We start from the raw sequence: 25,129 nt of genomic DNA on the forward strand, positions 1-25,129 counted from the left end.
ATTTATATTATTTACCCTAAACCCATTCACGTACAGTATTTTTAATGCATTTATTTATGTATTTATTTATTTAATCTTTTTCTGCCCTGAGGCAATCATTGCATGGGCTTTGATTAGGTTAGCAAACTTATATTTATTTTGTTTTCAGACTCACAGCCATCTTTCAGGGTTATTCTTTTTCCCACTGGTACTAACTGAAATCAAAGTATTGAAATAATTTATTTTACAGCTGTAATTCATAAATAAATGCATGATTTTCAGAAATCATGGGTGTTTTTAAGTGAAACATCTAACATATTTCATGGAAATAACAGCAGAGTTTTTAAGGCGATGCAATCTTTGATAAATATAGCATATTTGTATGATGGTTGTTACACTGTCTGATTTTTCTGTACCTCATGCCAGAATTGTATTAGCAATAAGTATGACCACAGAATTTTCAGCAAACATTATTAAATAACCACGATGTTTTGCTAGCACTTTTATTTTTGACTTTTTAAGTGCATATGCCTTGGTTATTCTCCATGACACAAACTGAGATCTAGGCCATCATGTTAGTCATGCTGGTTATATGTTTTTAAAGATCTTCTAAAAATGCAACTAACACCCCTTATGGCTTAGAGGGACTCTAACTATGGGGAAGAACTTTGTCCTTTAATACAGTAGTTGTGTTTTGCAGGGTTTTGAATTCTAGATAGTGTCGTCTTTCTCTCAGAATAAATAAATTCACAATACACATTGAGGCTGTATGAGATAAAAAGTGCTACAAATAGAAAGCAAACGTGTCGGTCTGAAAATTTATTACATGCACTACCATCCTTTATCTTGCATTATTTTTCTGTAGACAACAGTTCTACCTCTTCCTTGCCATATTTAGTTTTGGAAACTAATTTTGGCGGGATTGTAATTCAGTAGTTTGTGAAGAAGTTCCAGCATTCATTTTTCAGTTCTGGCTTCCACATGTTTTCTGGGAGGTAGTTTGCATTGTCCCTCTATGTGGGTTTCTGGAGCATTTGAGTTTCCTCCTATATCGCAAAGTCAAGCTGTTTAGTTTGATTTGTTGCTGTGTTAAACAAGTCTTTGCTTCAGATGGATTAAACTGGTTAACAAAACATAGTCTATACATGAATAACAACATCAGTTGTTGAGATCCCACTGCAATATTCTATACTAATTTTATTTCATTATTTTGTATGTTTTAGATATAAAATCAGACTTCAGTTCCAGATCCCAAATATTGTAATGGATCCTCCCCTGGACACAGTCCAGGATTTACTGAAGCAGGCCACTGGAATCATCACGGCTGTCAGTGATGCAGCAAGCTGGTGGGGGGGAGAGAAGAAGGGAAAGTCCTTCTGTTCCTCTATCACCGATGATGAAGTCATTCAAAATATCAGCAGTCACATAAGTGAGGTGGTGACAAGTAAGTACTATGCTTTATTTCTTCACATCAGCAAGACTCAAGACAATGCTTAGTTTCTGCTCACTGTATTAACTAACTATACATGTTGTAAATGCATCTTTGTATTTGTGCAAGTGTTATATTTCTTTTGTTTCCACACAGAAACATTTAATTGCATCTAGCAGTGCTGTAGCTTTGATGATCCCAGTGAATTATGGATTTGAAACAAGAGTAGATTACTGGCAGCAGTTCTATTTGACATTGTATTTCCTAACTGCCATCTTATTCAACTGGTTGAACTAGCACATACATTGGCAATCACATTAATGATGATGTGTACACTTTCAGGTCACCATGTATCAATATGTCTGTGTTATTGTATGGGATTATGCTGTTGATGGTGATTTGTTCATTAGAATATTATTCCCTGGCATAAATACAAGCTAAAACATCACTGGAGCTGGTGATTGACATGCACATGCTCCTGTCATAATCTCAGCTGAATAATACTATTTCTCTTAGTTCTCCTAATTACTACCAAACTAAACTTACACTTAATCACTCTCCTACTAAGTTACCTTCATGTTATTTCACCTACCATCTGCTAATAGTTCCTTTGACTAAATAACACTCTCTTAAATAATATTACTTAACCCTTTCAGCTATACTTGACAAATCCTCTTTATCAATGGTAGATAACAAAATTGTACTATGCGTAAATGTCTTCTTTATATGTAAAGTTTAAGTTCTTATCCTCCTAATTTTGTAGCTGTTATTTTTTACTGATCTAATGTGTACTCCAAATGTCTGAATCTATATATTTTTACATATGTTAATAGCAGTGTATCTCTGATGTATGTACATTTTCATCTTAGTATATTTCAACTATAAGTTGCATTGTATCTTGGGGCTTTTCCCAGCAGGCCTCAGCTGAAAAAGGGCTAACCACGCAGTTGGACTGTCCCAGTCAACAACTGTAAAAATAAAATAAATACAATAAAGAAACGACATGTCACTGTCATTAAACATTCTAGTGAAATGACTCTGGAATGGCTAATTGATAGGAAACAGACTGAGGCTATTTATGGATAAATGTCAACTGAAATAAATGTGACCAGTAGGTTCTAGATGATGTGATAATGAAGAAGGTCTTACCCAGTATATTTGTGTCAGGCAATGTACTGGTGTGTAGAAGTAAAATTAATCTGTCAACATGAAGAATGAAACTGTAGTTAAGGATGTAAGCATTAGCTTATGTCATGGCCTAGTGTGTCTTACAGGCTTCATGGATGGGTAACAGCATAAACATAGGCAAAGTTATAAACATTGATGGGTAGCTCATGACATGTTAAAATGAGTACTGAAAAAAAAACAGATGAAATAGAAAAGATATATGAAAACAACGTTCATCCCAAAACTGAATCACTCTGTGCTCTATGAGAGATCTGTGGTAAAGGCCAACAAAATGGTGGGTGCCTTTGGGGGTGTGGACTCTTAGAATTGAAATCATATTTTACCGTTCTACAGGATGATTATGATAGTGATGATGATGATGACGATGATGATGATTAAACCTTATTAAGACTGTTGAGTTTATCTCTGGAGGCCCTATCAGTGTTGAATTAGCTGACAGTGTGTAGTGTGGTCTACCATGATGAAAAAGACAACCAAAGCACATTGCAAGGAAAGGCTCAGAACACAGGAAAGGTACACAGCAGGGGAATGAATAAAAGTGCCAGCATAACTACTAGGTGAAAAATTATGTGGAAGTGAAATGGAAGGATTATGCGCGGTAGGAACTACATTGCTGAAAGCAATGAGATACAAATCTGGGAAGGAGTTTATAGGTATCTCATAGACAGATGAAATGTAGGGGTAAGGAAATGGAAGAGAAGCTGCCTAAGGTTGATCATGACATACTGTAAAGAATGTGTTAACCAAATGTGTTGTTTAAACTTCAATATCTACATAGAAATGTATGATATTAGTCTTGGATTGAAAATGATTATAGTAAGAGACCAAAGTGACTGACAATTTATATGTGTTGGATTTAGAAGAAGGTCAGTTTTAGCCAGAGTTGCTTTGTCATCATTAAAGTGAATGTATAGTAAACAGAATGTTACAGTAGAGATAGTCCCTTTAGTAAGCTGAAATGGCTGGTCAAAAAGTTATACAATGACTTTAAAGACTGGCAGAAAGTTGGTTTATTTGGTGAAACAGCAGACAGCAATATGGTAGTACACTAAAGCTAGTAGCACTCCTTGAAATTGTTATTACATATATATTTTTTAACATTTGCTGTGTTATGATCCAGTTTAATATACCAGTGACTAAATCTTGCTGAGGTGCTTCCCATGGATCTGTGTATTTAGGAGTCTCGCCTGTTGAAAATGGAGTGCCTGTAATGTTATGATGGGCTCGAGCAGTTAAGAAGCCTGCTTATAGAATGGCAGCACTGAGAGAGAGAGAGAGAGGACATGGCTAAAATTTAAGGTGCACTGACACTGAGTGTTTTACTGGGACACAGCAGTTTTCAAAATTAACTTGGATAGGCAAGAGGAAAAGATGGAGGGCTTATTGGGAATGTTGCGTAAATGTTCTGGGCAAAATCCTTGCAACCCTCATAGGCCCCAGCTACAGATTTTTGTTCAACAGGAATGCAGAAAATGGGTTTCTTGCTGACACCAAGAAGTCTGGCACCCTACTCATTTCAAGGGAATACAAAAAAGCTCTTTCCTTCCTGAACAAAGTGCTTTTTCTTTAACATTTCAGTACAGTACTGGCATTCATTTTGGAATGCTGATACTGGACCCTGCAACATCAGCACCTGCTGATCATGTCCCCTATCATCTTCCAGCTAGGAAGGGGTCTTAACTGGTCTTGTGACATTTTCCATTGCTTGTTATTGGGAAGGTCACTGATTAAAAAATAGTTCATGGAAACAAGTTTACTGGACAAAACATTAAACATTCAGCTCTAATATTCAGATATAGCTGTACAGTTACTTAACAAACTGGATCTTATCCATTCTATATAACAGTCAAATCTCACTCACAGGCACAGTCTCCTCTGGTGTCCAACAAGGGTCTGTTCTCAGACCTCTACCATGCTTCTCATTATTATAAGTTCATAGATAATTACTTGGCTAGCTGCCCTCATGGACCATTTTAAGCCTAGATAATTTCCTTTTTGTACTTGAAATAACCTCAGTCGGTGTGCTTGTTTGGAATAAAACAACTCTACTATTTATCTGCATCAAGTTCCTGGTCTGTGCCTTATTGTCTTTTTTTTCTTTTTAATGTGGATTCCTGTATTGGAGTTGGTGTTTTAATTTACTTGAAATAACCTTTTCCATTTGATTAGACACTGGCCTTACCCATTCCATGGTCAGTAAAGTACAGTTGTGTAAAATATTGCCATAGCAGTAGATGTCCTTCTCTTCACTGTTGCAATACTCACAACCTAAGGGATATCCTTCCAAGGATAACCCAATGTCCAGCCAGTATACCAAAGCCTTTAGTACTTACAGGAACTGTACAGCACACATACACTCCCTGCATAAAGCATAGAGCATAAAGGTGATGGATGGACACTCACACTCAGAACTGGAAAGCTCCAGGGGGAACAGAATGTCCCGGGGGACAAAGAAAAGCATGTGCATTCAGAAGCAGAAAAAGGAGAAGAGCTCCTTAGCCAGGAGGGCAAGAAAGACTAGACTAGAGCAGAGGGGGCAGGAGGAAGGGAGTGAATACAGCAACAATGAAGAGGGATCATTTCTCCAAAACGTAGGAGTAGGAGAAACAAAAATGTGTTTCAACTCCTGCAAGGTATTACCTTTATCTGGGAAAAACTTAAAACGTTCAGCAAAAAATGTTTATTATTCAAAGGAACATCTAATAGTTTGACCTTAATGCCATCAGGCAAAGTCTGAAGACAAAGCCATGAGTAACACCTCATAATGGAACCAAAGGCAGCACCCTGCAGAAAGCATCATAGCTGCATTTAACAGAGTGGTGGGCGACTTGAGAGCTGAAACCTATCAGGGAGAGGGCAGAGTGAGGAAGGCTGTAAACTTCTTGTGAAACCTGAGAAAGAAGGGCTAAAACATACCTGTTCACATGAGTCAGGTAGTTAATGGCCCTTAACAGATAAAGTGGCTGCAGTATAAAACTTTTTGCCCAGGCTCTCCATGGCTATACTATCCCTGTATAAAGAAGCAGCTTGGTAGAGAACAACAACTTGGAGGGCTTGTCAGAAGAGACAGACAACACAAAAGGATCAACAGAATGGCATTTATAAAGGAATTTCTATTCAGCAAGCACATTGTAAAATTTATCAGGTTTCTTGGGAAAAGGGAGCTAAGAAGGGTCACAGAAGGTGCTAAAAAGGCATCCAGGTGGGCAGCCAAAACTGGGGGAACAGCAGAAGACTTAGGGAACTCCATCTGGAGGAGCTCATAATACCTTTTCTGGATATCAGAGACTTGAGAACAGTTCCACTTAAATAATTCCATCATATGGGTAACTGTGTCCCCAAAGGAGAGTTTCTTTAAAGGGGAATCTTGACCAATAGAATCCCCTTCCTCTGAACCATAGTCCAAGGAGGGAAATGATTTTACAAAAATAAGCCAAGATTCTTCCCCCAAATCTTGATCCTAATCTGAGGAGTTTTTCTTATTGGGGATCCTTAACTACAAAGGAAATATGCTTGGTTTTCTGTTTGCTTTTCTATAGGACGTCCCCACAAAAAACTCTGTGAAGGTCAGACTCCTGCCAACACTCAATAAGCATAGTAGGGATCTCTTCCCTTACTAAGATCTGTGGAATCCCCCCTCAGTCCCACGGATATAATCAGCTGAGGTTCCCTTCAACATCTGGAGCAGACACATCTGTAAAGCCTCCAAAGAAGCATGAGAAACAAGATCCATGCCGGCCTCTGACAGCACTGCAGCAGCGGAATCCAGTGCAACCACCAGACAATCTTCTGGGCTTTCACTAGCCTTGGTTGATAGCTGAACCTTGAGACCAGAACACTCCACCATAGCATCTTGAGCCAACAGTTTAACATGATGGTTTTCAAGGTAAATAGATAAGGGGAGCGATGACTACATAGGGTCTTGGTGACAAAAGCTTGGCAGATAAAAACATGGAGTATGGACTATGGTCATGGGAAATACCCAAACAGAAGAAACATTGGTCATGATGGTATTTATGGGGAATCCGCTTCCCACAGTGACATTTTCCCTTTCTGGATGACATGAACTCAGCAAAAACTAAATACAAAAGAAAGATAAGGAGAAACCCGATGGGGCACTTATCTGAAACACGGCTTGGTAACCAGTACAGCAGAAAGACGTTTAGACTGACATTCAGTGATGGTGTTAAGACTGGCAGCAAAGAAGTTCTGAGTGTGAGCATCCATGTATCACCTTTATGCCGTTCACATTGAGTGAAGAGCATACATGTGATGTACAGCACGTATAAGTGCTACAGACTTTGACATACTGGCCAGATGTTGGGCTATCCTTGCCAGGATATCCCTTAGGTTATGAGTACTGCAATACTCATAACATACAGTGGAAGGACATTCATATATTACCCCGATGAGGATAACTGGAATCATACCATAGATAATTTGAGGGGACCCATGCATGGGATAAAACATTTAGAAGCTGCATCTGTCCATTAGCCATGCAGGGGGCAGTCCTGGAGTAAATGTTCTGTTTCCCATCCATAGATCTAAGTTGTGCTTGAATATGGACAGGGATGAACTTTGCTTTATATGGATGGGGAGTCTGTTCCAGAGCAGTGGTATCCTTTGTGAGAAATACCTGTCCTTGCAAACCATTCTGCTGATGTTGTAAAAGAGGTTTAAATCCCAAAATTGAATATTTCTGATGCCATTTGATTTACTGATGTGAAGTAAATCCATCAGTATTGGGTTGGAGGATGCTTCAGATGGCAAACACAGGCCATGTCTTAGCAGTCTTTGAGTCAGTCTATGTAGGACATATTGTTTAGGTCTTGTATACTTTTAGTAAGGTATCTCTGTGGGTGTTGCTGTTGCATATATTTGAACAGATACAAGCTCCCTATTGAAATGCTAGCACTTGAAATGATGGGTGCTGTAAGGCTGAAAAAAAGACCAAAAACAGAAGAAGTGTGAATCTCGAAAATCGCTCTTCTCCTTAAAACTTCTTTTTGCAGGGAGACATGCCCCCCCCCCCCAAACTTATATATACACCAACTCTGAGATCACCATAACCTTGGAGGATAGGGAATATTCTGAAAAATGGCATCCCAGACTTAGTATATGTAAGTCTGTTCTTCAGACATTCAGTCTCTGTATTTCAGGACTCATTCTAGCAGGTCCCAACATTTCAAATGATTTCCCAGATACATGCCAAAGGGGCCATTTTACTTAATGATTGGCCTAATGAGGGCTGAGTAAAGGGGAACAATGACATCCTTATATCTAGACACAATCCCTGTGCAATACAGATGGACACATGTTGGTCAAAAGTCAGGTTACTGTCCACATAAGATCTTAAATCCCAAACAGCTGGGTCAAGTCTTAGACGCGTATTGTAAATGTAGAACTTCCCTAGGGTAGATGACTTCCCAAGAATACAATAATGCATTTTTTGACATTTAGTTTCAGTCCATGATTTTGGTACCAGTTATTTATTTTGGTCAAACTTTCCTGAAGGATTGCTAAGTCATTTGGAGATTTAAAGACTACTTGTAGCTTGCAATCACTTGAAAACTTAGTCAGTTATTCACTACTTTACTGATACTATATCCCCTGATTCCATAGCACTTTATACATATGATACCTTTCTCTGTCACTGTTCTCTCTTCATTTTTGACCTGTAATCAAATGAGCTCCAAACAATCTTTACCTTCTTTTTTTCAGTAATGAAATCCAGCTCTTTCCCAACAAATCACCAGTCATGTTATCTGGCATAACACATAAACTGCATACAACTGCAAATACCAATATCTTAGATCCTGATAAGATTCCACAGCACTATACTTTTTATTATGTAGGTAGGACAACATCTTGATTTCTCATTAAACTTTTGATATCACACACAGTACGTAGATGACATAGTTCTCAGTCAGTTTAAGGTTTTCTACCTAGTCTCAAACCACCTCACCACTGAAGCTAGGAAAAACTTCAACATGAACACCATCTAGCTGCTTTAAATTCAGCAAATAACACTAAAATCCTGAAAACCACCTTGAAGAAAATCTGTTGCTTCATTTCACCCACTTTCTCTCTCTCTCTCTCTCTCTCTCTCTCTCTCTCTCTCTGTCTTTCTCTCTCTGACCATCCAACAGAAAACATCCTAAAATTTTCTTAGAGAAGGCCAGCTGGTTTCAATCACTGAACATCTATACTTCTTCTGTTTTATCTAACTTTTAAGGTGTTCAGGTGAGTCTGCTGTCCTTTTGTTTCCAACAAACCAACTGAAAGCAGCTGAGTGTGCATTTAGATAAACCTCAGCTGAACCTTTCACTTCAGTCAGATCACAGTTCTAAAACTCCATTGGACATAAATGCTTGCAAGCTGGGACCATCTCCCCAAAGAGTTACGAGGGAAACAGATTATCTGGAGTTTATGACTGAACTTAAAAAAGCACCTTCATGCAATTAATGCCTCTAATTATGACAGAGATCTTAGCTAAAAACTTTCCATCTCTCCTATGAAGAGAGATTACAGCAATCAATTTATTTCTCTCAAAGCTCTGTAGCACACTTCCTCTACCTCTATTCTGCACTTTCGTCATCCTCCTCTAGTTGCCATGTCTATTACTATATTTTCTATCCTTTGTCAGCCTTCTTAATCTAACACCGATAACAGCCAGATGTTGTATTTGATTTCTCCTGTTACCTTCACCCTCAGTTATTCAAGGAGGAAGTGAAACTTCAGTGTTCTGTATTACCTTAACATCTATGTACAAAACAACAAGTACTTTACTTATTTTTGTAATTATTATTGAACACATTATCAACTACTTACTGCAACTTTTATGCCTAACTCATCTTTCTGCATACATATCCTAAATTGTATTTGTTGGTGCCTTTTGCAGTTCCCCAAACTTTTCCTCTGTCAAGTCAAAGTTAAGAAGGGAAAGAAAAAAGGTAATTTAAATTTGAATACCAAATGAAAAAAATGATGCAGTGTTAGCATTCATGCATTCATTTATGAAGCCACAATACCCTGGCAGCTTCATAAATGCATACTGGTAGTACACTCTCAAGTCATCAGTAACTGCAGATCACACCTGTCAAACAGTTTGCCCCATTCTGTTTATGGCTCTGTGGAAGTCTGTTCCAGAGCAATGGTATTCTCTGTAAGAAATACCTGCTTTTTCTCTGAGCCTCACACAAGGCCTAGGTCATATTTAATAAGGGTACCTACTTGGTTGACAAATTTAAGATGTTTTACTTTAGTCAGATCATACTTCTAAAAATCCATTACACATATCTTGTATTGGATATCCCAACAAATTAACCATGAAACTAAGTTCCACAACCCCCACAGAACCCATAAACTTGTACAACCTCAGACAACTAATAACCACACCTACTAGAATCAGTAAAACTTCAGGGAGACACTCAACATTAGATTGGATTCTTACAAATAAACCAAACAAACTGGCAAAAGTAGGCTGCCTCTCAGACAAGTGACCTCATACCAACATATGCCATTCGAACTTACCATATCCTAGATAAACATATTATCTATAATCAAATATGAAATGCAACCATTTTCAGCAGAGATATTTTCAATGAAACACTAAATATATAACTGAAATGTACTTAGAACAATACCACTAGATACTGCTGTAGAACACTTTAATAATGCATTCTAACAGACCATAAATAATTTAGCACCAGTATGTAATAAAAGAGTAAAGTCCAATCCAGCACTTTGGCTGACAAAGAAACAAAAAAAAAAACAAGACAAAAAGGGATAAAGCATAGAAAAACAAGTATAAAAGTAGAACTCAAAATACCCTCTAATTTAAACATCTTAGAAACCTTGCAAAAGCTCAGAAGCCATGGTGGTGCAGCGGTAGCATTGTTGCCTCACAGCAAGAGGTTCTCTCATTCGATTCTTGGCTGGAGCACCTTCTGTGTGGAGTCTGCATGTTCTCCCCGCGGTCGAGTGGCGTTCGAAAGACATGTGTGAATGGGTGTGCCTTCGTTTAAGGTTTGGTGTTGGGCTGGCACCTCGGCACCGTAAAAATCAACTGCCAATCATTAGCAGACCGGAGTTCCGCTGTGCTGACCCCTAACCGGGAAAAGCCAAAAGAAGAACAACAAGAAACCTTGCAAAGCTCCATGTCAAACAGGATAAGCAAACTTACTATACCAACCTACAAGACAAACATATAAACAGCCCATAACTGTTTTTGTCATCGCTAAATGAACTACTTCACCCTGGCAAGACCACTAGTCTCTCTCCAAAAACAGACATTACGACAGACTCTATCCCCACACAGTTTAATTCCTATTGTATACAATCAATATTATTTCTCTTAGACACTAACACATCTCCCCCCCTCATTCTACCCCTATCTACAGCTCTTCAGCTTTTGTCTGGTACCTACCTCACTCATAAGGAAGTTGCTTCTTAAACTAAAAAAACTACTTCTGTAGCTGTAGCAAACTACCTACAAAATGGCTGTAGAAGTCATAGCCTTCCCTCTGTCCATACTAATTAATAGGTTCATAGCAGAAATACATACTCCATCACTGTGGAAAAATCCTGTATCATACAACTGCACAAAGGTGGCACATCTACAGTTTAATAATTACATACTGATAGCGACTCTCTCCCCCATCTCCTATATATTAGAGAAATGCATCCATATGAAGCTGATGCAATACCTAACCTCAATAACCTGGTCTCAGAAACACAACATGGCTTTAGACCCCAGCACAACACCACTACTGCTCTACTACATTTTACCAATATAATAAATTGATATAGAATCAATAGTCTGTTTGTGTCCACCATGTCCTTAGACTTGTCAAAGGCATTTAATATTATCAAACTAGCAACTGTTTGCTTGACTCACCTTGACAGGACTTTCACAATACTCCTTGTTGTGGTTCTTTAGTTATGTATCTTGAAGGCAACAAGCCATTAAATGGCAACAAACCTGCTCATCCTTTCAACTTGTTACTACAGGTGTCCCTTAGGTCTCTATCCTGGGTCATCTGCTATTTAATATATTTATTAATGACCTCCACATCTCCATTCACTATGCTAGCTTAGTCCAACATGCAGATGACTCAATATTAATATGTGCGGCCTCAACAATAATTAAGCTCCAAGACATTACCCCAAAAATCTTTCTTCTCTATAGAAAACTGACTCAAAGAATCAGACCTCCTACTCAACTCCAAAAAAACTAAGTTAATGCTTTACACCTCAAATGTTGTTAAAATCAAAAGCAATCTTTTACCATAAAGTCGGTAAGTAATACTATCATTGAAACTGTAACAAACTGTAACTCACAGTAAACATCTAGGTGTTATAACAGATGACAGTCTCAGATATGACCATCATGTATTGCACACCATTAAATCTAGACACCAGAAACTGGGCTCCCTTTATAGGATAAATGGATTCCTTACAGATACTGCAAGAAAAACTCTAGCTAGCACCTTCTTACTGTTGACTCTCTTATATGCCAGTCCTATCCTAACAAACATAAACGATACTCAAATAAAAAAACTTGGCTTCTGCTAAAGTAAAAAAGATACATTTGCCATCAATCTCCATCACAGGACCCACAATTGTCTTAGCTTAAAACAATTAAACTGGCTTGAACTGCACAACCAGCTACAGCACACAAACTCATTTATTATTCAGAAAAATGCCCTGCATACAAAACCTTTTTACTACCCTACTGTCCAGCAAGGGACCTCCATTCTGGCAAGAAATTTTTATTACTTACAAATAAGTCAATTAATGTTGCAGGAGACTCGCTGTACTCCCAATGCATTCCTAAACTCTGGAATAGTATCCCCACACAAATAGAACTGTCTGACAAAGTCAGTAGTTTTAAACCACTGCTTAAACAACATCTTAACCAATCCTGGTCCTGTACATGCTCATCATAGGGTTAAAACTTTTTCACTGTACAATACTATCCAGCTACTCTCCTTAAACATAATATTCTCAACCTCTGAAATGACAAAACGACTTTTATATATAACTGCTGCCTATGCAACCCACTAAGTTGCACGTGTGCTTTTTCTTTAGTAACTTTCACCTCTGTAAAATCTTAGAATGTATAAATGTAACTACTGTCTGTGTATAAATGTAAATAGAAATGTAACTACTGTCCGTGTATAAATGTAAATAGAAATGTAACTGCTGTGTATTTCACTGGAACTTAGTATAATGCAATGTAAGCAAACAGACCTTTTCTCCCCAGGCCTCTGCTGAAAATGGGTATTACCCAGCCAGACCTTCCCGGTAAACAAAGACAAATTAAATAAATAAATGAGAAATAATAAGTGCATGCTGCATTGTTAGCAGGCAACAGAATACGTATATCAACTCCTTGCATGAATATAACTTTTTCTTTAAAAATGCTTGCAAGCATGCATGCATACCAACATACATAAATAACTGATTTTTATATATTTAATAACCAGGTATGCCCAATGAACACAAGCATCCCATTTCATGGATGATCCAGGAGCATTGTAAAATGCACCTATCCATCAGGTTCCTTCAGTAATGCTCATCTTTTTTAATTAGGTCTTTATTAGGTACTCCTCTGTCTCTATCCAAGGATGTACCACCCACTGACTGTTGCTTTCTCATTGTTTAACACTTCACACAGCTCCACGTCATGTAGCCCTCTGCCTGGTACGATCTTCTACTTCTAGCTAAAATGTGGGCTACAGTACTAGGTAGACTACTTTATTAGTACAGCTCTACGTTTGCCCTGATGACTGTTGCTTTCTCATTGTATCCATCTCCATGTTATGTAGCCATTTGTCTGGTACAATCTCCTACTTCTAGTTAAACTGTGGACTACAGTACTGCCCTACTTTTGCTGATGATACAGAATCTGAGTACCATAACATTTCATGAGTTGTTTAGCATCTTCCAGTACCAGCAAACCACATGCTATTTTGAGATGTCATGCATATTTTAATATTCACATTCAGTTCATGTTGAAGAAAGAAACAAAAAGCATTAGCTTTTAATCTATTTGTGCCAGATTACATACTTGTCCAACTACAAATTTCTTTGTTTATGGTAATAAGAGGATCTCTAAAATAAAAAAAAAAAAAAAAAAAATTTGTGAACATGTTGCACTGGATAATTAATAAAATAATTTCCTTTGTGTTATTAAATTGATTAGGAATACTCAGCAAGTGATCACAAAGACCATAAGAAGCCTAGCCATATGCACTTTTAAGAAGACACACTTAAAAATTCTTGCCACCCTTTTCAAGCACTTAATAGTGCTTACCTCTGAAATCATATAGGTTTACACATGACGATCCTATTGTGTACCTATCCAGTCACCAAGACTAGCCTCATAGGTAGTCAAAATAGTAATTTATGTGACCTGTAGTGGTAACTTATTTCATATGCTTGGAATCAAATGAGTTAGGAACCTGGCTTTTCAGTGTGTTTTGTTCATTTACTGATTTAAACTTAGGACCTCAGTGTGGATTTTTGTAGAATTACTCATTTTGCAAATATATAGTAGGTCAGATAAGACTGGCTCAAGAATCGGTACACAGGTCACCTTGCAGAAGCCGACAGGCTACTGAATATCAAAAGTCCAAGAAACAAAAACAGTTCTGCAGTAATAAAGTTCCTGGATAAAAACTTTGTAGAACACAAAGTAACTCAAAAAACTAAAATAACCAGGATCAAAAACGACTTCAGGTTCAAGTAAAACCAGATAATTTATTGTAGGTAATTTCTTTCATGCCTTACAGGCATTTCATCAGACAAATAACAAGCATGTAAAACTCCATTTATATATCATATTGAATCAATTACACAATCAATTAATGACATAACTTACTTTCCTTCAAAATTGGTTTTAAAGGCACATAGCCATTCAGTCCTAGAGGTTTATGTGCCTGCAACATTAAAATCCATTTAGTATCACATTTCTCAATAAAATTATGTATATCCGCCCCCTTACTTATTATGATGTTTTGTAGAACTAAAACACAAAAGAATGTTCCTTATGTATTTGAATGTGCCTATATAATGGGCTATTAATGTCTTTATTTCTAATATATCCTATATATTCCAGCAACCTCTCTTTTAAAGTCTTACTAGTCTTACCACATAAAAACTACTACATAAAACACAGTGGGCAAGATAGACTAGGTGCCTACTACGGCGATCTGAGTAAGACTTCGGGGAAAATATGTATTCTGAAGTAGCATGTTTAAATACCTTAACATTAGAAATATGGGGACAGGCTGTACACCTCTTGCATGGAAAAGTACCATATTTAGAGAACTGTGGTCTTGTATCCATATTTTTATCATTATAACACAGCTGTCGCTTAAGTGATTGGGCACCAATAAATGCCCAATCACTTAAGCGACAGTTGTGTTATAATGATAAAAATATGGATACAAGACCACAGTTCTCTAAATATGGTACTTTTCCATGCAAGAGGTGTACAGCCTGTCCCCATATTTCTAATGTTAAGGTATTTAAACATCCTACTTCAGAATACATATTTTCCCCGAAGTCTTACTCAGATTGCCGTAGTAGGCACCTAGTCTATCTTGCCCACTGTGTTTTATGTGGGTAAGACTAATAGGACTTTAAAAGAGAGGGCGATGGAACATATAGGATATATTAGAAATAAAGGCATTAGTAACCCATTATATAGGCACATTCAAATACACAAGGAACATTCTTTTTACAAAACATCATAATAAGCAAGGGGGGTGGATATACATAATGTTATAGAGAAATGTGAAACTAAATTTATTTTAATGTTGCAGGCACATAAACCTCCAGAATTGAATGGCTATGTGCCTTTAAAACCAGTTTTGAAGGAGATGAAGCTATGTCATTAATTGATTGCATAATTGATTCAATATGATATATAAATGGAGTTTTAAATGTTTGTTATTTGTCTGATGAAGTGCCTGCAAGACATGAAAGTGCTTACCCACATTAAATTATCTGTTTTTACTTGAACCTGAAGCCATTTTCGGTCCTGGTTGTTTTAGTTTTTTGAGGCTACTGAATATAAAGAAAGTCATGCTAATCCTTAATTTTCTTGGTTAGTAATCTTTGCAGCCTTTCCAACTGAGTGATGTGTTTGGATTTATACATATCAAAGGGAGTATTAAATGATAGCTCTAATAAGGGAAGATTAGAGAGGATGAATGACTTCTTTGGATGTTTAACATATCTTCTTAGGATCATAGGAGGTTACTAGGCTATTGGCCCTGAAACCCTTATAAGCCTAGCCAAGAGTTTAGCTCATGTTTAGACAAGTCAGCACTCAAAGCCCCTGTCCAGCAGGGACACAGGTGGAATCCCAGGGGTGTATTTGCAGTTTCCCATCTAGTTATCCAGGTTGTGCTTAAAAAGGGATAATGAGGTACTCTGCATGATGTGGAGAGGGAGTCTATTCCACAGATGGGGAGTCTCTGGGACACAAATCTATTGACATCACAGACCAGGTTGACGTTGCGCATATGGGTTGCTCAAGGGGAGCTTGACTTGCAGATATGCAGCAGTTCCATCATGGTGGGGTCTGAGATTGCTTTGTATGCCAGACAGAGGTCACCTCTGAGGAGTCTGTATGAAACTGAGTAGAGGACATGGCTTTTAGTCTATCTGTGTAGGGTAGATGTTTGAGGCCCTGGATTCTCCTGGTGAGGAACATCTGTGGTCTCTCCAGCTACTGCATGTGCTTTGCGAGGTACATGCCGAAGGGGGCATTGTACTCAATAATTGGCATTACAAGAGAAGAATACAAGGATGTTATAACCTCTTTGTCCCTGGATGAGATACCTTTACTTATGAGGTGGGCCATGTAGAAAGCTTTCCTTACAACGGAAGCAACATGGTGGTCAAAAGTCAGGTTGCTATCTACTTGGGTGCCCAAATCCCTTACTACTGATTGTGTACTTAGGACATTGTTATTAATGTGATAATATGTGCGGACATCACTGTCCCAAAGGGGATGATGCTGCATTTTTTTAGCATTCAGCATGAGGCCATGTTTCTGGCACCAATCATTTGTTTGGGTGAGACCATCTTGGAGGACGTCCACATCACTAGGAGAATTGATGACTGCACCCAGCTTGCAGTCATCTGTGAAGTTGGGCAGCCGTAGCCCACTGGTTTTGGCCTGCACCTCAGAGAAGTATATCCCGAATAAGAGAGGCCCCAAGACTAATCCCTGGGGTATGCTTCTTGTTATGGGTCTTCTGCTTGAGGTGTCTTCGTCTAGTTTGATTAGGTGGATTCTTTCAGTGAGCCAGTTTGCTACCCATCTAGTAACATATGAATTGATGCCTAGTTGAGAGAGTTTATCTACTATGACTGAGTGGGGAACAGTGTCAAAGGCTTCGGCCAGGTCAAGATAGGTGGTGTGCACCATCTTCTCCTCATCCATGGCTTTGGTGACTGTCTCAAAGAAGTTGATCAAATTTAACAGACATGACCTTCCCTTGACAAAGCCAGACTGTGTGGGGTCAGCTGTTGGGAGGTTGCCAATGTCCCTGTTAATGAGGTCCATGATAATCTGTTCCACGGTCTTGCAGATCAAGCTAGTTAGGCTGATGGGTCTATAATTTCTCAGATCAATGGATGCTCAACCTTTGTGTAATGGGATGACAGTATCTATCCTCCACTTGGCTGGAACAAACCCAGTCCTCAGGCTTTTGTTGAATAGGGTGCCTAATGGTGCTGCAAGTTCATGCCTGAGTTCATGTAGGATGCAGCTCGGGATGTTATCAAGTCCCATGGAGGCTATTATTTTTGCATTTGAGAGGGTAGTGATGACCTGTTCCTTAGAGATAAGGGGTGGGGGGCAGGTACTGGGGATGTCGTGATTTACTTATGGGGGGCAGAGGGGAGAAGTTTTCACTGAATCCTTCAGCCAGTAGATTGGCTATATTGACAGCATTTGTGTATGTGGTGTCCTTGACTACCAGTTCTGAACAGATCTGGGTGCTTCCTTTGAGATTGCGGACATATGTGGAGAAGGCCTTATTATTGTCTCTGGTAGATGTTGCCAATTTGGACTCAAATTTGGCTTTAGAAGATTTCACTAGTGCTCCTGTTTGCTTGTTCAGGCTAAGGAGAGATTGCTTCCAATTGGGCACCTACTCCTTCTTGGTCCTGGACAGCAATTTTTTCCTTTTGTTATTTAGTTTATTTATTGCAGATGTCCACCAGACAGGTTTACTCTTCCTTGGGGAGGATGATTTTGTCCTGTTAGGTATTCCTGAATCCATGCATCTATATAAATGCTTGTATAGTAATTTGGTATAGATGTGAACATTGGTGCCAGTTCCTACAGTGGGGAAGGGGGCTATGAAGGTTGTAATCAGCTTTGGAGAAGTTTTTTTGTTTGACCCTAGCTGGGGGGGGGGGGGGTCAAGGGAGATGGTGACTTTGAAAGTGACCACTTTATGGTCAGATCTTACCAGGGAGGATGATACTGTAGGGGTGCTGCAGTGGTTATTCATGTTGGTTAATACCAAGTCCAAGATGTTATCACCTCTTGTGGGGGTATCGAGTAGCTGTTCCAAGCCATGTGCATTGATAAAATCAAGGAATCTCTGGGCATTTGTGTTCTGGATTAAATAGTTTTTCCAATCTATGGTTGGGCAATTAAAGTCAGCATGGATCAGGGTAAAGGGTTGAATCTTGACAGATTTGAAGAAGTCCTGATATGTGAAGTGAGCATCTTGAGTCAAATTTGGGGGCCTGTAGCTAGCTATTATTTGAATAGGGTCTTGTCTGCAGTTAACTGCACCTAGAGTGTCTCATGTGCGTCATACTGTTTGACCAGTCTGGAGGTGTGTGTGTGTGTCTTTAATACATATTGAAACTCCACCTCCTTTGGCTTTGCTACCCACAGTTTAGTGTCTGAATGTATGATGGGATGAATAACTAGGTAAGGCTGGGGTGCTCTCCTCAACTTTGAACCAGGTTTCTGTGACTGTACAAATGTCAGCATCTTCCCGGGTTAAGAATGCTTGCAATGAGTGCAGTTTCATGTATAGACTCCTAGCGTTTTGCAGCATGGCCTTTAATTTGAGTTTTGTTGAAATTTTTATGTTGGTAGTATCAACTTCATGACTTTACTAAAAAAGCACTATGGGGAAGGCAAGGGCCTTAGCCAGAAGCCTGAAGCCCAAATGAGACAGATGCAGGCTGTCTCTAACAAAGCATCGTGGTCTGTCGATTATATCTTCCCAGGCTGTCAGGTACTGGGTCCCCTTGGAATGACACCAGAAACTAAGCTAATTGTTAAAGTCAGTCATTTTCTATTTGCATTGAGGCATCATTCTGGGTGACAGTAGAATTCTGCTTAAGGCTAGGAACATACCCGCCTGGGACACATATTCAGTGAGCTCAATTACATGCCTCTTTATATAGTCCAGAGAGGTGCATCTCAAGTCATTCATGCCAACATGGACTATGACAGAGTTATAACAGTACGAGTTGTTGAGAGAATAGAGTGCATGTGTGATATGACGGATTCTGGCACCTGACAAACAACTAACCGTGACTTTTTCCCTATCCAGCCTGGTGAAAGGCTAACATCTGTGTGTCTCACAATGGAGTCTCTTTTGACTAATATGTTGGGTTTATGGTTAGGCCTTAGTGGTTGCGAGACACTGGTGTGTGGACAGTGCATGGAATGTGGCATGGAGGCTTGTGGAGTTCTCATGTGTTTTTGCCTCTGAGGTCTCCTAGGTTTAGATTTGTTTTTGTTGATAACCTCCGCATATATGGGGTTTTGGGTGGTGTTTGAAGTGTAGTTATTGTTTTGACAACCTTCTCAGTGGCAGATATACTGGCTTGTGAGGGAGAGAGCATAGACTGTAGCTTCTTTCTGTAATTGCATCTCTCACAAATTGTGTTCCTAGGTAGTAGTAGTAGATAGTTGTCCATGTACATGAGGCAGTTACTACACTGTCTCCGGATGCCCATATCAACCAGGCTGGTGGGAGAACTGTAGGAAATTGTCCATCCATATTTGTCAGAATCTGAGGGAGAAAGGCCGGGGAGATCTAAGGGTAGACCTTAAGCCCAAGTGCTTAAACAAAATCTAAAAGTCTTAGAATAACACTTAAAATTTAAACAGGCTAAAAACAAGCAGTAATAAATGCAGCAGAGAAGATGTAATTCAGCACTTTAGAGAACATGTAGCAGAAAACCAAGATGAAGTAATAGACTAGGAGGAGAAAACACAAATGCTGTAAAAGCAGCTGAATAAAGTTTTTTTTTTTTGTTAGTAAAGTGGAATGGGAAAAAAGTAGGAACAGAAGATAATTCAAGGCTAAGAAACTAAGGGGGTTTGCCTTCCCAAATGTTCTCTTTGTATTAGGTAGAATGAACTAAATACACTGTACTGGGAGGAGTGTCCCAGATCAAATTTATAGTATGAGCAGGCAACTAGCTACACTATATTAGGCAGAAAACACTGCAGAAATGTTTATCATAGCAGGAAAAACACCAGTGAGACACTAAATAAAAGTTTTAAACAGATAAAGGAGCAAGGAAACTCTAGTGAATGCTTTTAAGTGCAAACAAATCAGTTATATGATACACTTCTTGGTTGGCAAGAAATCAGAACAAACAAACAGATGCTAAACAAATGGAGACAATTTTCAGTTAATACATTTCACACAGTGAAACTAGCTAAAACAGCTTTACAAGCAGTGTGACAGTAACAAAAGTGATTTAACAGGCCCTGTAAGGCAGACAATTTCAGTACAACATTGCAGATTAGTTTGTAGCAATAAAATACAGTGAAACGTAGGCAGCAAACAATAAACGTACTATACATGGATAAGCAATAACTAGTAAAATAAGCAAAAAAAAAAAAAGATACTTATTGTTATATATCACAGATCAGAGTTGTGGTCAGTGCCCCTCCTCCGTTCAGCTCAGTGTGGAAATTAACTTGGCCAGATAGAATGATTTTCTGACTTTGGTGGAAACATGATAATCAAATGAGAGGCAGTTGTCCACATAAATAACCAGGTCTCTTATGTATAACAGACCACAGGTTGTGAAAGTTAGTGGTACCTTCTCTAAATGTAAAATTGTAACTAGTGAGATATCACAGGGATCAATGCTGGGCCATTTCCTCTTTGACATTTATGTTGCACACATCCAATCTAATACCCTCTCCTCCTCCAAACAGGTTCAAATATATGTGAGAGATGCAACTATTTAGCCAAACTGGAGGCTGAGCTCTCTCATCTCAAAACTGGTGTAACCAGTCAGGAGGAGAAGGTAACCTCACACAACACAATTCCAGTATCACATAGTCCCACCACATCAGCGAACCAAACACATAAATACACAAAAACATACTCAGAGGTTCTAAATAAAAATCTACCTAAGCAACAGAGACCTCCAAAGCAGACATCCAAGCAAACACTACCTCAAAACAAAACACACACAACACATAACCCACAAAGTCAGTGTGCCAAGCAGCCACAGCCCTTAAGGCTGAATAACACACCAGATACTCTTGTAATAGGTGACTCTATTGTCAGACACACTGACGTCCCACTCACCAGGCTGAATAAAGAGAAGGTCACGGTGAGCTGCCTGTCGGGTGCTAGGATCCGCCACATAATGCAAGCACTCAGGTCACTTCAAAGCAAATACAAATATGACTCAGTCATTGAACATGCTGGTGTGAATGACAAGAGACGTACCTCCCTGGACTACATGAAAAGAGACATAGAGGAGCTCTCTGATCATGTAGTCCAGGCTGGTATGACCCTGACCTTGAGCAGCATCTTACCCTCACCTAGAATGATGCCACAGTACAAAGACAAAATGATTGATTTTAACAATTGGCTAAAATTTTGGTGTCATTCAAAGGGGATCCAGTGTCTGTCAGCCTGGGATGACATGCTCAACAAGCCACGTTGCTTCGCTAGGGACGGCTTGCACCTGTCACCACTGGGCTTTTGGATATTGGCAAAGGCTCTTGCCACCCCATAGTGCCTTTTTAGGCAAGGCTCAAAAGTCAAACCCACCCCATAGACAGCACAAGGAACAAGAAACTAAGGGTAATGCTGCTAAATGCCAGAAGTCTTAATCTCAAGATGCACACTCGAAGCTCTCCTCAGTATGGAGAACATCGATATCTGTGCAGTGACAGAAACCTGGTTCAAAGCTCCAGAGAGCACCCCAGCACTACCAGGCTATACCTCATATCATGCTTTTCGGCCCCAAAACCCAGACCGAACCACAAAAGGAGGGGGAGTTTCCATATTTATCAAGGATATCCACACCTCCAGGTTAGTGGCATTGCACGAAGTATCAGAGACCATCCATGTGCAACTAACAGTGGGCAAGACTGCTTTTCAGTTTATAGCATCCTAAAGACCACCCTCTCAAAGTCAGGAAACATTGGAGAACATGAAGATCTCTCCGAACATCATTATATTGGGCGACTTCAACTACCCAAACATTGACTGGGAGCACTACTCAAGCCCCAGCACCTTAGCCCAAAGGTTCCTGGAAATTATAAACTCAAATGCTATGGAACAACTAGTCACCACTCCCACAAGAGGGGACAACATACTAGACCTGATCATTACAAACATGGGGACTCTATGCTCCACACCAGAAGTATATCCCTCATTGGTAAGATCAGACCATAAATTAATTTCACTGGATGTCCACATCCCGACCCCACCCCAGCCCAGAAAACCACAGTGAAAAACTTCTCAAAAGCAAACTTCTCACTTCTCAAAACCGAAGTGGAATCCTTCAAGGCCCCAGTGCCAGTGGAAACTACGGCCCAAACTGCAGAATCCTATATAAACGCATTCTACGGACATCTCCAGGAATGCATGGATCATGCTATCCCAAACAAAACCAAGACCCAATCATCCAAAGGCAGGCTTCCAGTCTGGTGGACCCCTGCCATAAATAAACTGTACAACAGAAGGAGGAAGCTACTACATGATAGAGCAAAATCCCTAATAGGGAAGGCATCTCTGATCAGTACTAGCAAAAAATTATGATCCCTCATAAAATCCTCCAAGGCCAGCTTTGAGAGAAAAATTGCACAGGACACCAAAGACAATCATAAGGCTTTTTTCAGTTATGTTAGAAACCTGGGATGCAACTCCCAGACTTGTTCTGAGTTGATTCTAAATGGCAAAAAATACACTGAACCCACAGACATTGCCAATATCCTGGCAGACAGGTTCAGTGCAAACTTCTCCACCCTTCCCCCCAAAAATAGCAAGTATCTATCCCGGCAGAGGGCTGCCTCCCAAACATCTCTGATGCTCAGGTGAAGGCTGCCGTCTCCAAAGCAAAAAACACTGCTTCCATGGGACCAGATGGCATCCCAGATTGCGTCCTACATGAACTCCAAGAGGAACTAATCCCTCAAATAAAACAGCTATACAATCTCAGCCTCACTACAGGATATGTGCCCACAGAATGGTGTACAGCAACAGTGGTCCCACTCCACAAAGGTGGAGCCTCTATGGACCCTGGAAACTATTGCCCCATAAGCCTGACTAGCTTAGTCTGCAAGGCTATGGAGAGGATCATCATGGAGCTCATAAACAAAGACATTGGGGACCTACAGACACTAGATCCTACCCAGTTCGGCTTTATCAAGGGCAGATCCTGCCTTTTGAACCTGGTTGACTTCTTCAAAACAGTCACCAAAGCCATAGATGAAGGAAGGTAGTCCACACAGCCTATCTGGACCTTGCAAAGGCATTTGACACAATACCCCACTCGGGCATCATAGATAAGCTATCCAGCTTAAATATAAACCCCTATGTCACAAGATGGGTCACAAACTGGCTCAAAGACAGAACCCACAGAGTGAGAGTTGCTGGAGCCATGTCAGACTTGAAACTGGTCACAAGTGGCATCCCACAGGGTTCTGTCCTGGGACCACTCTTGTTCAGTATATACTTTTCTGAGGTACAGGCAAATGTGGGAGGACTATGGCTCACCAAGTTTGCAGACGACTGCAAACTGGGCGCCATAATCAACTCTCCAGCTGACACAAACATCCTTCAAAAGGTCTCACAGAGACAGATAACTGGTGCCAGCACCATGGTTTAAAGCTAAATGCCAAAAATGTATAGTCATACCCTTTGGCAAAACAATGTGCCCACAAATTACCACATAGGAAACCCATTAAGTACAGAGAAAGTTATTAGGGACCTGGGGACCCAAGTTGATAGCAATCTCTCCTTTGAAAACCACATTGCCAAAGTGGTTAGAAAGACCTTCTACATAGCCCACCTCATCACGAAGGGTTTCACATCTAGATCAAGAGAGGTAATCGTGCCCCTTTATTCATCCCTCATCAGGCCCATCATAGAATACAATGCCCCTTTTGGGATGTACCTTACCTGACACCTGCAGCAATTAGAAAGACCCCAAAAGTATCTCACCAAGAGGATCAAGGGTCTCAAACAGATGCCATATGCTGCTCGGTTAGAAAAACTCCAGCTCTACTCAGTTGCATACCGCCTACTTTGAGGCTATCTATGCCTGACATACAAAGCTATGTCAAATCCAGAATTAATGGACATGCTCCACCTCAGTAAATCTAAATCCCTTAGAGCCACACGCTCGAGGGACTTGAACCTCAGCACAGAAATAAATAGAACTTGCTGGAGGGACAGGTTCATAACCCAAAGGCTCCCTTCGCTCTGGAATAGAATTCCAGTTCATGTGAGGCAGAGCACCTCACTGAATCTCTTCAAGAAGAATCTCAATAGGTGGATGGGGGATTGTAGGTTTGTCCCAGGGATTACTCCCGTGTCACTATTAGACAGAGGCACAGTAAACTAAACCTTAAAAAGGGCACAGTATACTCAAATCAAGGGGTGGCGTAAGCCATACAGAATCGGGCTAGGCTTATAATTGCCCCAGGGCAGATAGCCTAGTATGAACCTATGAACCTATGAACAGTCTGAAGAGGAGTATCATTTATAATATATTAGGCAGAATCAGTTTTTTTTGTTAAACATTAATATGCTGTACATTTTTGCATTTAGTTTGAAACCATTTTTAATACACCAGATATATGTATATTCTTGCCCTTGATGAATATGTGTAATAGTGAATGAGCAGATAGCTGCTCATCTTGAAGTCATCAGCAAACCTGGTAAACCACATTTCTGGGATATTTATTTATTTATTTATTCATTTGCATTTGTTTACTGGGATAGTCCATGTTTTCAGTGGAGGCCTGGGGAGAAAAGCTCAGGAATCAAATTAAAATACATTCATACATACAGAATACATATTCATACATTTCACTATAAGACTATACAGTTCAAACAGAGTATTATGCATGAAATTCATAGATTAGTAGGCAAAGATATTTACTATATGTAAGCTGCAGTGGTGGACAGAGTGAGTAAGGCAAAATCCTAGTAAATTATTAGCTTACAACATCAAGGATAAAGTGGTTTGTACTATAATAACACAACA

At 39.6% G+C, this 25,129-nt stretch overlaps 1 protein-coding gene across 1 annotated transcript in view; it reads left to right on the plus strand.

Annotated features, from left to right (window-relative positions):
- LOC122814238 (dynein axonemal heavy chain 5-like) overlaps positions 1-25,129 on the plus strand; it is a 3,525,594-nt gene that overhangs the window by 946,463 nt on the left and 2,554,002 nt on the right. Inside the window, exon 27 of the mRNA XM_044086840.1 lies at positions 1,203-1,423. Within this exon, the coding sequence (XP_043942775.1) occupies positions 1,203-1,423 (221 nt within the window). The remainder of the gene's footprint in view (positions 1-1,202; positions 1,424-25,129) is intronic.

This window comes from Protopterus annectens, chromosome 1.part1, assembly GCF_019279795.1.
Source record: "Protopterus annectens isolate FY-2018-M chromosome 1.part1, PAN1.0, whole genome shotgun sequence".
In the NCBI taxonomy this organism is placed as follows: domain Eukaryota; kingdom Metazoa; phylum Chordata; order Ceratodontiformes; family Protopteridae; genus Protopterus; species Protopterus annectens.